Raw genomic sequence first — 17,332 nt, forward strand, 5'->3', positions numbered from 1 at the left:
AAAAAAAAAAAAAAAAAAAAAAAAAAAAAAAAAAAGCACTATCTACAAACAGAACTCCTAAATTGCTTCCATAGATTCTCTTGTGGTAATTAGGAATTAGACATTATCTAAGGCCATTGGACAAGGCTTCGGTACCATAAAACAAAGCGTTACATACATAGGTTGTACTCTAGCTAACAAAATCTATTCTTACTTTCGAAAAGAGTGGTAGGAAGGAAAACATCTGCAGTAACTGAACATGTGACAATTTTCCTGACTTCTCAGTATCTCCAACAATTTTTTAAATTCAGGACATATAACATTGTACTGAAAACAGTCAACAAATTAATGTTCTCAGAGTTTCCTCTAATCTGGTGAGGAGGAGTCTCTAAAGTTAGCTATACAGAATTAAGATCTGGGTGTGTAAGAAATAAAAAAAGATTTCTTACCATAGGTTTGTTATCAGATGACAGACCTAAGGAAGTAAATAAAGTTTTATTTAATATTTTTAAAAGTCATAAAAGCCGACAGTCTTCAAGTCAAATTAGGCAACATAAAAACTGTAAACAGGACACACCCCCTTTATCCTATGATGACAAAGAAAAGGCAGAAATTCCATCTAGCGATCATGTCTGCATTAACTGCGAGCAGGAACATAAAACGGTACAGCTGCTTTGGAAAACAGTTTGGCAGTTCCTCAAAAGGTAAATACAGTTACGTATGATCCCACAATTCCACTGCTAGTATACAGCCAAGAGAAAACTAAAACATATAATTACACAAAAACTTGTAAATAAATGTTCACAGCAGCATTATTCATATTAGACAAAAAGTTAAAAACACCCATCAACTTGATGACTGGCTAAATTAAGTATGGTATATCCATACAATGGAATATCATTTAATAATAAAAATGAATAGAGATACATGCTACAATATAAGTGAACCTTGAAAACTATGCTAAGTGAAAGAATCCAGTCACTAAAGACAATATACTATATGAATTCATTCATATGAAGGCAAATTTCCACGGAGAAAAAAACTCAGTGGCTGCTTAGGGCTAGGCAGGGAGAGGTAATGGAGGATATCTGCTAATGGGCACAGTTTGTTTTTGGGGTGATAAACACAGTGATGATGGCTGCACAACCCTGTGAAAATACTATGAAATAATGAATTATATACCTTTAAATGGATGAATCGTTATGTCATATAAATTGCATCTCTCTAAAGCTCTTAAAAAAGAGATCACATCTGGACAAACAAGAACTACTATCACGAGTTGAAACTTTGGCTCTTGGCTGGGCGCGGTGGCTCACACCTGTAATCCCAGCACTTTGGGAGGCCAAGGCGGGTGGATCACCTGAAGTTAGGAGTTCTAGACCAGCCTGACCAATATGGTGAAATCCCGTCTCTACTAAAAAAACAAAAATTAGCCGGGCGTGGTGGCGTGCACCTGTAGTCCCAGCTACTCAGGAGGCTGAGACAGGAGAATTGCTTGAACCCAGGAGGCAGAGGTTGTACTGAGCTAAGATGGCGCCACTGTGCTCCAGTCTGGGCAACAGAGCAAGACTCCATCTCAAAAAAAAAAAAAAGAAAAAGAAAAAGGAAATTATGCTTCCTTAAGGCCAATTTTCTGTCCTGAAATTATCACCAAGAACCTAACCAATAATTATTTACTTCAAACTTTTCAGGACTTCATTCAAAAAACAATGCTTCCTTTTAAATGTTTCCAAATTCCGTTATTTTAGTTACTCTATAGTTCTAAGATGTCAGAATTATGAGTAACACTGAAACTGTATTTTTTATCAGGTTCCCTTTTCAGACTATTAACCATTATCTTTCTTCAAATAGCATTTTAGCCACGCACCTGTAGTCCCAGTTACTCAGGAGGTTGAGGGAGGACTGCTTGAGCCCAGGAGCTCAAGTCCAGCATGGGCAATATAGTGAAACCCTGTCTCTTAAAACAAATAAAAAAGCACCACCTTCTATAATTTGTCGTACCTTCACCAATTATATTATATCTCTCTTGATATAACTAAGAGTCAGAAAAAAAAATTTTTTTCTATAACACTTAGTGATAGTGGCCAGAATTTTTCCATCTTTTTAAAAGCACAGCAAAGACCTCCCAGGCTCAAGAGATCCTCCCACCCCAGTGTCCCAAGTAGCTGGGACTACAGACACCTGCCACCATGTCTAGCTAATTTTTTAATTTTTTGTAGAAACAAGGTGTCACTTTGTTTCCCAAGCTAGTTTCCAACTCCTGGGCTCAAGCAATCCTCCCAGCTTGGCATTCCAAAGTGTTGGGATTACAGGCGTGAGCCACCACACCCAGAGTTTCTTAAAAATAATAACTATTTCAGGCTCGGCACACCTGTAATCCCACCATTTTGGGAGGCAGAGGTGAGTGGATCACTTGAGGTCAGGAGTTCAAGACCAGCCTGGCCAACACAGTGAAACCTGTCTCTACCAAAAATGCAAAAATGAGCTGGGTGTGGTGTCACGCACCTGCGGTCCCAGCTGAAGCAGGCTGAAGCAGGAAAATAGCTTGAACCCGGGAGGCAGAGGTTGCAGTGAGCCAGACTGCGTCCCTGCACTCCAGCCTGGGGGACAGAGCAAGACTGTGTCTCAAAAAATAGTAATAATTTCCTCTAATTCATTATAAAAGTGATACATATTCATTGTATGGATTTTAAAAACACAGACAAGCAAAAAGAAATAAATCATTCAAAATTCCACCAACCAGAGATAATGAGTACTAACAATTTAGAATACAGTCATCCCTCCATTTCCTCAGGGGATTGGATCCAATCCCACCCCTGCAGCTGATACCAAAATCCACTATGCTCAAGTCCTACAGCAGATTATAATAAGTTGCTCCTCCATATCTGCAGGTTTCGCATCCCAAAAATACTGTATTTCTGAACCACATTTGGTCATGAAGAACCCTCAGATACAGAGGGCAAAGTGTATTTATTGAAAAAAAAAAAAAAAATCTATGTATAAGTGGACCTGTGCAGTTCAAACCTGTGTTGTTCAAGTGTCTACTGTATATCCTTCCAATTTTTTTTCCTATCTATACATGCACTCTTACATGACTAAAATGGGAACATACTGTTAATATAAATTTGTAACTCTTTTTATTAATATCTCTGATAAATATCTTTCAATATTATTTCAGCACAGTATAGTCTTCTATACCATGGCACACATTTAATAACAAATTCTCTGTTGTACAGTTGGTTGTTTCCAGTTATTGATCACTATAAATAATGCTGTGATAATCCTTGAGGCTAAGTCTTTATGAACATTCAAGACTATTTCCTTATACGTTCCTAGAAGTAAAACTGTTAAGATAGAGGATACTCTTTTCCCTTTTATCACTTATGACAGCCAGTATAACACTGGATAGTATGCAATAATTTTGTGCAGTTGAGACCCTAGAATAAGTAAGCAAAGTACTAGAGAAACTTCTTTGAAGATGCTCAAGAAAGAAAGACAAATGTTGGCATTTCCTATCCTCTCATAACATTCAATATCTCTTAATTGCCCAGGAAGGCCTAAGTATAATTTTATCTAAAGCAGGAGATGAATGCTATCATCTCTTAAGAGTTTCTACAGCTAGCAAATTTACCTTATTTTGGAGAAATGAAACCTGCTATACCAGAGAAAAAAGAATAAAAAGGTAACTTTCTCAGAAGTATCTCTGTACTCTTACCTTTTGTTGGAACTGAAGAAATCCCAAACCTGAAGAAGGAAAAACAAACTAAATTTTAGGAAGCTGTTCACACTCCTGGTTGTCTGTCTCCGTGTCAAGAATACATATGACACTTCTTGCTTGTGATCTCAAGTCTTGCAATCATTAGCTAATTCTAACAACCCCATGAAAGAGGTTCAGTTTACTCTCCCTCTTACCAAGTCCAGAGATTAAGCTAAGAGGAAGCCTTATCAGAATTAGTAGTAGTCAGTTCCTGGCTTTAACTGTTACAAAAACCCTTCTCAATAAAGCCCAATTTATAGCTACTATAACCAAACCAGTAGATATGTCCTGAATAGGGTCAAAAAAGTGCTCATATCCTTCAGCAAGCCTCTATTCTACTTAAATCAACAATTATATCAAAAACCTAGGATCACATATCTTCACCTTTACAACATCACTATCGCAGGCCCAAACGGCTGGGGACACTCACCTAGCTGCCCGAGCAGCTTTCTTACTCTCCAAGCTCACAGGTACATTGAATCGTTCGGCCCTCTTCTGCATTCTCTAAGTAAAAATGGACAAAAAAAAAAAAAAAAAAGGAAGAAAAAAGACATCAATTTATGATTTAAGAAAGTCAGAGGTAGGTATCTTTAAAAAAATAAAAATAATAAAAATTTAAAAATTTAAAAAAAAAAGTCTCACTTTGTCCCCCATGCTGGAGTATAGTGGCATGATCTCAGCTCACTGCAACCTCAGCCTCCTGGGTTCAAGTGATTCTCGTGGCTCAGCCTCCCGAGTAACTGGGATTACAGGACTGTGCCACTGTGCCCAGTTAATTTTTGTGCTTTTAGTAGAAATGAGATTTCACCATGATGGCCAGGCTGATCTCGAACTCCTGACTTCAAGTGAACTGTCCACCTCAGCCTCCCAAACTGCTGGGATTACAGGCGTAAGCCACCCAGCCCAGCCAAAAGAAAGTATCTTAAAAACATCAGAAGTAATTTCTTAGGGTCCAAACTGCAAATACCGACAATCCTAGAAGACAGCAGGTTGTGTCCATACTAGGACTTAAGAGCCCTTCCCAGAAAGCAAACACAAGAAGACTATTATTACATACCCTCAGAAACAAAAGGGAGAAATAAAGTAAAACCTACATTATGCATGAAGCCAAGAAGTCAAAAGCTATGTTTGGCTGACCTTTGAAAAGTGATCAAAGGAATAGCCTGGTTCCAACACTAATGGCATTCTTTCAGTTAGAAATGAGGCAGCATTGTTTTATGCCATTCTAAAAGAGTTTAATAATTCTCTACTTTGCAAGTATGACACTGAACACAAGATCTCAACTGGAACCTGGTTTCACACTCCTACACCACAGAAACCAGTGGAATTTCAATCCCAGTTACTGGCCGGTAGCAACATAAGAGTCACATCTACCAATCCATTTTCAAGGTACAATCCTCCCAAATTCTAATCCTAGGTTTGTAAACATCTCAAAGAGAGTCATTGTTAAGACAATAGTGTTACATATAAAAAGACTACAGCTTCAAGAATGACTACCCCTATGCCAGCCAAATATTTTCCAAAGAGCAGTTGGCAGTGAAACGTATCAACACCAAAATCTGTCAATACTGATTTTCTGCCTGTGAATAAATTTTAGAGGATGATGCAGATATAATAAAAGGTAAGAGGGAGACAGAAATGTAGAGACTGTTCTACTAGAGAACAGAATACCTACCTCAGTCTGTGGTATTTCAGATGTAATTTTCACCACTTTCTTCTCTGCTGCCCTGGAAAAGAAAGAGATCTTTTTAAAATGAGAAAACTGATATTCTAAACCACAACCTCAGAAACGTGTAAGAATTCACTTGAATTATCTCTGCCCTATTATCTCTCTGCCACCCCGTATGCCAAAGAAATATGAAGTCCACTAGAGCTTTGGTTCCTTTAACTGTCATCTATTGAGAAGAAAGAGTTCAAATAACAAACTAAGCTTCTTTAGCTGAAGTACAATAAAGAAATAAGGAAAGAAGTCTGGCTAAATATACTGGGCTGAAGGGAAACACTCAAAGGACACCAGACACCATTTCATTTGCTTTTAGGAACTTTTTAATTTACTTTTTTTTTTTTCTGAGACAGAGTTTTGCTCTTGTCACCCAGGCTGGAGAGCAACGGTGCAATCTCGGCACACTGCAACCTCCACCTCCTGGGTTCAAGAGGTTCTCCTGCCTCAACCTCCCAAGTAGCTGGAATTACAGGTGCCTGCCACCACGCCCAGCTAATTTTTGTATTTTTAGTAAAGATAGGGTTTCACCATATTGGCCAGGCTAGTTATGAACTCCTGGCCTCAAGTGATCCACCTGCCTCGGCCTCCCAGAGTGCTGGGATTACAGGCGTCAGCCACCAAGCCCAGCCTTTAATTTACTTTTGAACTAATGAGTAACCCTCCAATCCTCCTTTAAGTACCAGCTCCCAATGTTCATCACAACAATTAAGTACTCTACAAGGTCTGGTTTCCTTCTTTTAAAAATCCCTTATTTCTCCCATGAGGAATGTAGCTCTAGTTGGAACAGTCAAAGTGGAACAAATAAAAATGCCAAAGAAGGCAGGAAGAAAAAAGTCTAAGGGGAGTTTGAATTAGGAAAACATGGCAAGTTACTGGTCAAAGGTTTAAGAGAAAACAAAAGAGGGGGGACCATAGGGGCGGGAGACAAAGTTCGGAAGTACCCAGGATAAATGGAAGGGCATTAACCTCCACCAAACAACTCCCATAAAACTGTGGGTCATAACCAGTCTCATTAAGGTCCCTCATTTAGAGAGATGGGCAGCTTTTGTTCCAATATCCCAGACACTTTTCCCATTTGATGCCCTGAAAGGTAGTAATGGTTTAATGACATTTTCAGAGGAAGCAATTCTGGAACAAGTACTCTCTTCCACCCTTTTATTGGAAATCCCTAGACTGACAGACAAGCAATGGGTGCCCCCTGCTGACCATAACAAAGTCCTACAATATGTAACCGCTTTAGCTGGTTGGGGGTGGGGAATCAAACTAGAAACATACATTTTTGGAGAACCTCAGGCCAAAGATGAAGAAAGGGATCTCCTTTTAAATAGTCAAAGAATCTAAACTAGCCCTGACTATTCTGATGTTTAAAGAAATTTCTAAACAATTCCGATTTCCTTGCCATCCTTCCCTAACCTTGTCTTATAATTTAGGCACAAAAGGCCAAAGAAGTTTAATGTTTTACTTGAAATACAATGCCATCAAGAAAGCAGTACTCTCCATCAACCCAACTGTAATGGCTTTCTCCCTATTCCCACTCTGAAGTACAGTCAATGCAGTGTACCTCTGGGCAGAAAGGGAACTCCAGAAGGGAAGTTTCCTTCCATTCTATTCCAATTTCCTTAGGTATAACTAAACTCAAGCGCAATAAATAAACATCGAATGCATGGGAAATTTCCACTCTTCTTTGAGAAATTTCTCTCCTACTCAATCACATAAACAACATTCTCAGAAATACACAGACCCAGAATCTTTTTGTACATACTTCAGTCTAACCACAACTATCCTCTAAAAATCAAAATGATCACCCCACCCACTTCAATTTCCTAGCTTCAAAATTCATTAATAGAATTAAAACCGCCTGAACAGAATGCACATTTTAAATATTCTATGAATAATGAATTTCAAACTTTTGAACCTCTATTTTTTAACCCACACAAGCCAATTATAATGGTATTCACTTGATCTTCTTTCTTGTTCCAGAAATCCCCATAACATTTCTATTTTAAAACTATCTCACAAAGTCATTTTTTCAAGGCACTATATCTAATCATAAACATCTTATGATGGAAAGATAATTAAATGGTTTTAGAAAGTAATATTTGATAGGCTGGGCATGGTGGCTCACACCTGTAATCCCAGCACTTTGGGAGGCCAAGGCAGGTGGATTGCTTTGAGCTCAGGAGTTCAAGACCAGCCTGGCAAACACGGCAAAACCCTATCTCTACAAAAAATACAAAAAAGAGCGGAGCGTGGTGGCTCATGCCTGTAGTCCCAGCTACTCAGGAGGCTGAAGCTGGAGGACTGCTTGAGCTGGGAAAAGGAGGCTGCAGTGAGCCAAGATTGTTCCACTGCACTCCAGCCTGGATAAGAGTCCCTGTCTCAAAAATAAATAAAGGGATATTTGACAAAAATCTATCAAGATGTTAAATGTACATCCTCTGTGATGCAGCAAATCCACTGCTAGGAATTTACCCTACAGGTATACTTGTGAGTATAAATAATTAGAAAAGGACATGCAGAACTACATTTTTTTTCCTTTATGAATAATCTAAATGTCCATCAACAGAACACTGGTGAAATAAATTACTGTTTATCCACAGAATGGAATACTATTAAATGCTAGAAAACACAAGGTTCTAAGTTGATAACTAGTAAATGTGGGTGATAGGTAGATGAGTGTCTATTATACTAGTTGAACTTTTGTATATACTTGTAATTTCCCATAATGACAAGCTAAACAAAAAAGAGACCACTTCCTAGGATAATTATCCTGACTTCATAGGGTCTACCGAGGATAAAATGAAAGTATTTGTAAAACATTTAGAACAATGCCTAGCATATAACTCTTAAGAACAATGCCTAGCGTATAACTAACACTTACATAAGAAAATGATGATATAAAAAATTTCCAGATGTGAAAAAAATCAAGAGTGTACAGTGTGTGTACACGTGTATCTATATATACACATACATACGTATGCACATAAACAGACGCAGACCCATATAAAATCTTCCAAAAGTATGTACTGTTCTAAAAACCTCAGTAAAGTTAGATGAGAATGGATACAAAGAGTACTTAATTTTTAATTGATATACTCCACTATGTACTGACTTTTTACTTGTAAATATATTGCCTTTTATAATTAAATGCACTAACACAGCTATGAGGAACAAAAATGTTAAAAGTTTAGGACTCAACTGTTCTTAATGTGCTGTAATACACAAAATGACCAGATATTTGTGGAAAAAGTCCCAAATTAAAGATGTTTAGGATCACCCTTGTGGAATAGTTTAAACAAATCAAGATCTACTTTCCATTCTAGCACTTTGTCCTCCCCTCCTCCACTGTAGATCAGAAAGCAAGAGAGAACAGAGTGCTACTTCAGAAACATAACCTCTACCCAACACCTTCCTCCCTTACAAAACTCCTTAAATACAGTTTCACACTTTTTTTTTTTTTGAGACAGCTCTGGCTCCCAGACTGGAGTGCAGTAGCACAGTCTCAGCTCACTGCAACCTCTACCTCCCAGGTTCAAGCAAATCTCCTGACTCAGCTTCCCGAGTAGCTGGGGTTACAGGTGCCCACCACCATGCCCAGCTAATTTTTGTGTTCTTAGTACAGACAGGGTTTCACCATCTTGGCCAGGCTGGTCTTGAACTCCTGACCTTGTGATCCACATGCCTCGGCCTCCCAAAGCGCTGGGATTACAAGCATGCGCCACTGTGCCTGGCCTCAGTTTTACACTTTTACAGAAAAGTGCAAAACTCTCATAAACAGTTAAGAGAATGGGCTGGGCATGGTGGCTCACACCTGTAATCCCAGCACTTAGGGAGGCCAAGGTAGGTGGATCATTTGAGGTCAGGAGTTCAAGACCAGCCTGGCCAACATGGTAAAACCCTGTCTCTACTAAAAACACAAGAACTAGTCGGGCAGTAGTGGCGCATGCCTATAATCCCAGCTACTCGGGAGGCTGAGGCAGGAGAATTGCTTGAGCCTGGGAAGCGGAGGTTACGGTGAGCCGAGATTGTGCCACTGCACTCCAGTCTGGGCAACAGAGTGAGATCCTGTCTCAAAAAAAAAAAAAAAAAGAGTTAAACAGAGTTTATACAGTTTTACACTGTATACAGAATTGTACAGATTCTCTATAGAGTAACAGAATAATCTATTATAGTGACCCTACAAAAGAACAACAAAGGCTAGGAGAATTAAACTATGTCTGGGCTTGAAGTCGCCTTGTCCTAATTACCTATTACATAACTCAGAGACAATTTGCTTTGTTTCACTGGGACCAAGTACTTTGAAGTAGTCCCTTCTAAAAAACAAAAACTGACCTAATCAGAAATGAAAAGGCCAATGGGAACATGTAAGAGGTAAACAGAGTTAAACATTAAACACAATAAAAAAAGAGCTGCCTGCTCTGTACTCAGATTATAAAAAAGAGATAATTACACATCAGCAGTTTTTTCAGGGGGTTCTTCCTCTTTGACAGGCAGCTCAATGGGCTTTGTTTCTTCTTCCTAAAACCAAATGAAACAAGGTGGTTAACATAAATCTAAAGAATCAATATCTATCAATAGAAGAACATCAGAACTCCAAAATAAACCAGTCTCTCAGAACCTTCATACCCATCTTATGCTCCCCTAATAAATTTAAATCTAAGTCTTCTGATGACTGATGTTAAAGCAATGTGGCCAAAGCAGTGGCATATTACCAGACCAGAGACTAACCTTACTCTATCCAACTCACCTCTGTTTCATCTCCCAGTACATCTTCTTCATTTGCCTCCTCTTCAGCTAAAGAATATTAAAATATTCAGGTCAAGCCCTGCTACAAAACCATCTTGATCACTTACCAAGGTTAAAATTATAATCACTTTGCTTTCCCCCAAAAAATCCAATAGTGAAGGCAGAAATTGATGCACATAAAATCTGCTACATCTGGAGAAGACAAAACCAGATCTCTACCTAACATTAATTACAAATGTGAACTCCAGTTGGACTGAAGAACTAAATGTGAAGTCAAACTAGAGAATTAATTTTAATTTTAAAAGTAATGTGGGGCCAGGCACTGTGGCTCTCTGTAATCCCACAAATCTGGGAGGCAGAGGCAGGTGGATCGCTTGAACCCAGGAGTTCAAGCGACCAGCTTGGGGAACACAGCGAAACTCCGTCTTTACAAAAAATATTTAAAAAGTAGCTGGGTGTGGGGGTGTGTGCCTATAGTCTTAGCTACTGGGGAGGCTGAAGTGGGAACATTACTTGAACCTGGAAGGCAGAGGTTGCAGTGAGCTGAGATGATGTTACCGCACTCCAGCCAGGGTGACAGAGCAAGACCCAGTCTTGAAAAATAAACAAACAAAAAAAGTAATGTGGAAAAGTATCTTTGAGATTTAGTGGTGGGGAAAGATTTGTTTAAAAGAAAAACAACTCAGAAGCAAAAGTAAGAGGTGAAAAACTGAGTATTTTTCAAAACTAAGTACTTCTACTTAAGGATAGCACAAAGAAAGTTACAAGACAAATGACAAGATATTTGTTTTTGTTGAGACAGAATCTTACTCTATCGCCCAGACTGAAGTGCAGTGGCACAATCAGAGCTCCCTGCAGCCTCCACCTCCTGGGCTCAAGGGATTCTCCTGCCTTAGCCTCCCAAGTAGGTGTAAGTGCACATCACCATACCCAGCTAATTTTATTATTTTTCTTTGAGATGGATCTCACTATGCTGTCCAGACTGGTCTCAAACTCCTGGCCTCAAGAAGTCATACCACCTTAGCCTCCCAAAGTGCTGAGTTACAGGCATGAACCACCCTGAACAGCCAAAGAAGATATTTGTGCCTAAAACCAACAAAAGAATAGTTATTAGAATATAAAAGAAATGCCTGCAAACCAACAAGCAAATTATGGGAACCTCAATAGAAAAATGGGCAAAGAAGAAACAAAAGTATTGTGAAATGTTTAAACTTTTTTCATGGAGAACATAAAACAGCCAACAAATTAGCAAAACTTAGGCTACTTGATAGGACAGTGCCAAGTTTAGGTTTGTGGAGATACAAGAACCCTTATGTACTAGTAATGAGACTGTAGATCTATAGAGCAATTCTGGAAGACAATTTGGGAGTCCTTAGTCACATTAAGTATATATGTATGAATATTAATTAGAAATACTATTCTTGGGCATATACCCCAAAAAGACTTTCACAGGAACTTGAAAGCATGAAATAAGTAGTTCATAATAACATACTATATATTATTAGTATATAGAATATAGTATACTATATCCTACAGATTAAGCATCGCCAATCTGAAAATTCAAAACCTAAAATGCTTCTAAATCTAAAACTTTCTGAAGGCTGATACAACACTACAAGTGGAAAACCCCACACCTAACCTCATGCGATGGGTCACAGTAAAAACTTTGTTTCATGTACAAAATTATTTTAAATAACTGTGTAAAACCACTTTCAAATATATGGATAAGAAACAAATGAATTTTGTGTTTAGGCTTGCATCTCACCCCCAAGATATCTCATTACATATATACACAAATATTCCAAAATCCAAAAAAATCTAAAAACGGAAACATTTCTGGTCCCAAACATTTCAAATATATAATATTCAACCCATAGTATAATATATACTATATACTATTATATACGTGTATTATACTATAAGTAGTATCACTTGCAGTAGCAGAGCCTTGGTGGCAATATGCTTCTGTCACCGAGTGAATTAAGTAACGTGTGGTTATCCATCATGGAATGCTATGCAGGAATTAGCATCAACAGACTAGATAACTACACAGTCACATTCCGCATGGACACATTTAAAAAAAACACAACACTTAGTGAATGAAATGAGAAATAAAGCAAGGCTATGGCCAGTTATATAATTACCAATTATATAAATGAAAACATTCTACGAAACAACACTATATATTTTATCATGAAAAAGACCAAAAAAATACATTCAAACACATTAGAATGGGTGCCTAAACGGGTTGGGGAGGAAGTGAAATGAGGAATGGAAATAAAAGGGAATACGTAAATAAAAATTAGAGAGGGGACTTGTACAACCTGAGATGAAGGTTGTACAAGATGGCCAGGCACGGTGGCTCACGCCTGTAATCCCAGCACTTTGGGAGGCCCAGGCGGGCGGATCCTCTGAAGTCAGGAGTTCTAGACCAGTCCGACCAATATGGTGAACTCCCGTCTCTACTAAAAATACAAAAATCAGCCAGGCGTGGTGGCGTGCACCTGTAGTTCCAGCTGCTCGGGAGGCTGAGACAGGAGAACTGGTTGAACCCGGAAGATGGAGGTTGCAGTGAGCTGAGACTAAGTCACTACACTCCAGCCTGGGCGACAGAGTGAGACTCCATCTCAAAAAAAAAAAAAAAGAGTTTTCTTGATGCCGTTAATTGAGAGCTTACAACACTAATGACTTAAAAAAAAAAAAAAAGAAAAGAAATCTTTTCAGTGTCAAAGCCTGAAAATCCCCTCACTCACATCACTCTGCCTCCACAAAGTACTCACCATGTTCTTCAAGATATGCCTGGAGTCTGTGGATAAGATCTTGCTTTATTCCCTTGGTCTCCAAACCACGAGCAAGACATTCTTGCTTTAGTTCAGCAAGCTGAGGGGAAAAAAATAAAACTTTTCCTTAGTTAACAGGATAAACATCAGTGAATAAAATGGTAGTTCCCACAAGGAAAAGAAAAAAAGAAAATGAAGTTCCATCCCAAATTACTGCCATTAATTCTACCAAGACTCTAGGTCCACAACAATGATCCATTTTCCTCTAATGATATTCAATACACAAGAGGAACTGCCTAAGAATAAACATCACACTTTAATAAAAACTTCATCTATTTGCATACCTACTGTCACAAATATCTAGTTATTTCTAAATATTCTAAAGGGGAAAAAGGTTTTATTCCAAAGATTACTGTGGCAGCCAGCATATTGGAAGAATGAACCTTCAAGCAGAAAAATCCAATGATCTAAAAGCAGATTCTCCTTACCACTTATTATCCCAGATCCTTTATTACAATCTACCATATATATGCATACAGATCTAACCACCATAGAATCAAGTAGATACATTAGCTAATGTCAACAATGAACTGATTAAAGGATCTATGTCAAAATGGGAAGAAATATCTAATGGTATACCCTAGAGTTCTGCTGAAGATTTTAAAATCAGTAACTTATCTAAGGATATAAAAGCTAAGTTCATCAATTTTACAGACAATAGGAGGAGGATAATTGATGTATTACGGACATAACTGAGCTTAAAAAACACCACAGAAACAGAAAAAAGAAAAAAAACACTTCTTCAGGACTAATAAGCCAAAACAAAGACTCAATTTAGAAGGGATAAGGTATACATATAAATTCCTATACTTAGATTCAAAACTTAAGTTATACAAAAACTGGATAAGTGAGGATTGGCTCAATAGTAACTCAAAGGATAAAGACCTCAGAATTTTAGGCAAAGAAGGTTAACAGTATGATTTGTTACCTATAAGTCATAGGTAACTGAAATACAGACTCCATAATAAATGATGTAATGGCCTTACTAGGCTCTATATTCTTATTTTATGAAGCACAATGACATGTTGACCCAGGAGAACAAGCAGGAAAGAAAGGCTCCAGAAATTCTATATGCAGATCAACACACAGATAGATGTTTGGTCTGAAAGATGACCTTTTTTGTTTTGAAGCACAGATCTATGACCAATCAGAAGCTAGAAGGCAGATTCCTTTAGACAAAAAATTTTACAACTATGGAGTATGCTCTGCATTTCTACATTTTTCAGCCAGGGGAACATTTCATAATGAAGAGTGGAGAGTTTTTTTCTATTTTTAAAACATATCACAATGACTGGTAAAGCATTTAGTGAATGGGGCAGGCAGGCGGTGATGCTATGAACGGAAGTGCCCAACCCAACAAGCCGAAAGCAACCTCTACTGAGGAACATGGTAGGCAATCATCCATTAAAAATTATTGGCGGGGCGCGGTGGCTCAAGCCCGTAATCCCAGCACTTTGGGAGGCCGAGACAGGCAGATCACGAGGTCAGGAGATCGAGACTATCCTGGCTAACACGGTGAAACCCTGTCTCTACTAAAAATACAAAAAACTAGCCGGGCGAGGTGGCAGGCGCCTGTAGTCCCAGCTACTCTGGAGGCTGAAGCAGGAGAATGGCGTAAACCCGGGAGGCGGAGCTTGCAGGGAGCTGAGATCCGGCCACCGCACTCCAGCCCGCACTCCAGCCCGGGTGACAGAGCAAGACTCCGCCTCAAAAAAAAAAAGAAAAGAAAAAAATATTATTTTTAGGCCGGGGACTCACGCCTGTTACCCAGCACTTTGGGAGGCCAAGGCGGGCAGATCACCTGAGGTCAGGAGTTCAACAGCAGCCTAGCTAACATGGTGAAACCCCATCTCTACTAAAAATACAAAACTAGGCTGGGTGCGGTGCCTCAGGCCTATAATCCCAGCACTTTGGGGAGCCTAGGCGGGCAGATCAACTGAAGTCAGGAGTTCCAAGACCAACTTGGTCAACATGGTGAAACCCTGTCTCTACTAAAAATACAAATATTAGCTGGGCATGGTGACAGGCACCTATAATCCCAGCTATTCAGGAGGCTGAGGCAACAGAACTGCTTAAACCCAGGAGGCGGAGGTTGCAGTGAGCCGAAATCGTGCCATTGCACTCCAGCGGGTGAAAGAATGAGACTGTCTCAAAAAAATAAATAAAACTTAAAATATAAAATATAAAACTAGTCAGGCATGGTGGCGCATGCCTGTAATCCCAGTTATTCAGGAGGCTGAGGCAGGAGAACGGCTTGAACCTGGGACGCAGAGGTTGCAGGGAGCTGAGAGCGCGCCATTGTGCTCCAGCCTGGATGCCAAGAACGAAATTATGTCTCAAAAAAAAAAAAATTATTTTGAAGGCTTTAGCCTGTTTTTTTAAAAAAAAATGACTGCAGAGTGACTGGAAAACATAGACTCTGAAGCCAGAATACTTAGGTGCGAATTCCAGTTTTACTACTTGCAACCTTATATGAATAACTTCACCTCTCTGTGCCTCAGTTTCCTTACTTGTGAAATGGGAACAATAACAGTACCTATTTCATAGGGTTGTTATGAAGATTAAGTAAAAAAAAATTTTTTTTTTTTGAGATGGAGTCTTGCTGTGGTGCCCTGGATGGAGTACAGTGGCACGATCTCGGCTCACTGCAACCTCTGCCTTCTGGGTTCAAGCAATTGTCCTGCCTCAGCCTCCTGAGTAGCTGGGATTACAGGCGCCCGCCACCACGCCTGGCTAATTTTTGTATTTTTACTAGAGGCAGGGTTTCACCATGTTGGCCAGGCTGGTCTCAAACTCCTGACCTCAAGTGATCCACCTGCCTTGGCCTCCCAAAGTTCTGGGATTACAGGTGTGAGCCATAAAAAAAAAAAAAGTATATATATATATATATTTTATATATAATGAGGATCATTAGGTCAAGAGGATCATGAGGTCAAGAGATCCAGACCATCCTGGCTAGCACGGTGAAACGCTATCTCTGCTAAATATATATATATATATATTTTGGTTTTTTTATGAGACGAAGTCTCACTGTATCACCCAGGCTGGAGTGCAGCGGCACGACCTCAGCTTCTGCAACCTCTTCCCCCCGGGTTCAAGTGATTCTCCTGCCTCAGCCTCCCGAGTAGCTGGGACTACAGGCACACGCCACCGTACCTATTTAATTTTTGTATTTTTAGTGGAGACGGGGTTTCACCATATTGGCCAGGCTGGTCTCGAATTCCTGACCTTGTGATCCGCCTGCCTCGGCCTCCCAAAGTGTTGCGATTACAGGCATGAGCCACCGCACCCGGCCTTAAATCAAAAATTCTATAAAGCATTTACAACAGTGCCTGACAGCTAGTAAGTGCTTTATATTTAATAAGTACTAAATCACTGGTCTCAGATTTCATAGTTTCACAAATCAATGTATTTTTATTTTATTTATTTTTAGAGACAGTGGTCTCGCCATGTTGCTCAGGCTGAACTTAAACTATTGAACTCAACTAATCCTCCCACCCCAACCTCCAGCTGTGACTACAGGTACACACCACTGTGCCCAGCTCAATGTACTTTTAAATAGGCTGATAAGGTTGCTTTTTACAATATTCCAATCAGGTCATAGAGCAATACTTTTGCAATAACAATAAAAATCAATTACTACAAAAATGAGCGCACACTTGGATATCGCAGTGTTATCAAACTGCTATAAAACTTTCTAAAAGCTTACACTCAATTTTTGTATTTATCTCACCACTAACCAGGAACAGCTAGTTCATGGACCAGCAGAGGCCTGTGAACCATTCCTTAAATAACATTATAAGTCATCTTTAATGTCCATTTATTAAGTAAGAATCTTGATTTTAGTGGTTCATGCTTACAATCCCAGTCCCTTGTGAGGCCAAGGCAGGAGGACTACCTGAACCCAGAAGTTTGAGACCAGCCTGGGCAACACCATGAGACGCCATCTCTATTTTAAAAAAAAAAGGTTTTTTGGTCGGGAACGGTGGCTCACGCCTTTGGGAGTGATCCCAGCACTTTGGGAGGCCGAGGCGGGCCGATCATGAAGTCAAGAGATTGAAACCATCCTGGCTAGCATGGTGAAACCCTGTCTCTACTAAAAATACAAAAAAAAAAAAAAAATTAGCTGGGCGTGATGGGGGGCACCTGTAGTCCCAGCTACTCGGGAGGCTGAGGCAGGAGAATAGCGCGAACCTGGGAGGCGGAGCCTGCAGTGAGCCGAGATCGTACCACTGCATTTCAGCCTGGGTGACAGAGCGAGACTCCATCTCCAAAAAAAGAATTTTT

The 17,332-nt window shown here is 39.5% G+C and overlaps 1 protein-coding gene across 6 annotated transcripts in view; it reads right to left on the reverse strand.

Annotated features, from left to right (window-relative positions):
- SARNP (SAP domain containing ribonucleoprotein) overlaps positions 1–17,332 on the reverse strand; it is a 67,611-nt gene that overhangs the window by 40,501 nt on the left and 9,778 nt on the right. For all 6 annotated transcript variants that reach the window (XR_002731389.2, XR_002731388.1, XM_023210856.1 and 3 more), the window contains exons 2-8: positions 12,986–13,085; positions 10,207–10,253; positions 9,910–9,977; positions 5,412–5,463; positions 4,167–4,240; positions 3,695–3,723; positions 429–454 (exon numbers count right to left, since the gene is read on the reverse strand). Coding sequence is in view for 4 of the 6 variants with exons in the window: in XM_023210856.1 (XP_023066624.1) it covers positions 429–454; positions 3,695–3,723; positions 4,167–4,240; positions 5,412–5,463; positions 9,910–9,977; positions 10,207–10,253; positions 12,986–13,085 (396 nt within the window). In the remaining 2 variants the exon portion in view is untranslated. The remainder of the gene's footprint in view (positions 1–428; positions 455–3,694; positions 3,724–4,166; positions 4,241–5,411; positions 5,464–9,909; positions 9,978–10,206; positions 10,254–12,985; positions 13,086–17,332) is intronic.

The sequence above is a fragment of the Piliocolobus tephrosceles genome, chromosome 10, assembly GCF_002776525.5.
Source record: "Piliocolobus tephrosceles isolate RC106 chromosome 10, ASM277652v3, whole genome shotgun sequence".
Classification (NCBI taxonomy): Eukaryota; Metazoa; Chordata; class Mammalia; order Primates; family Cercopithecidae; genus Piliocolobus; species Piliocolobus tephrosceles.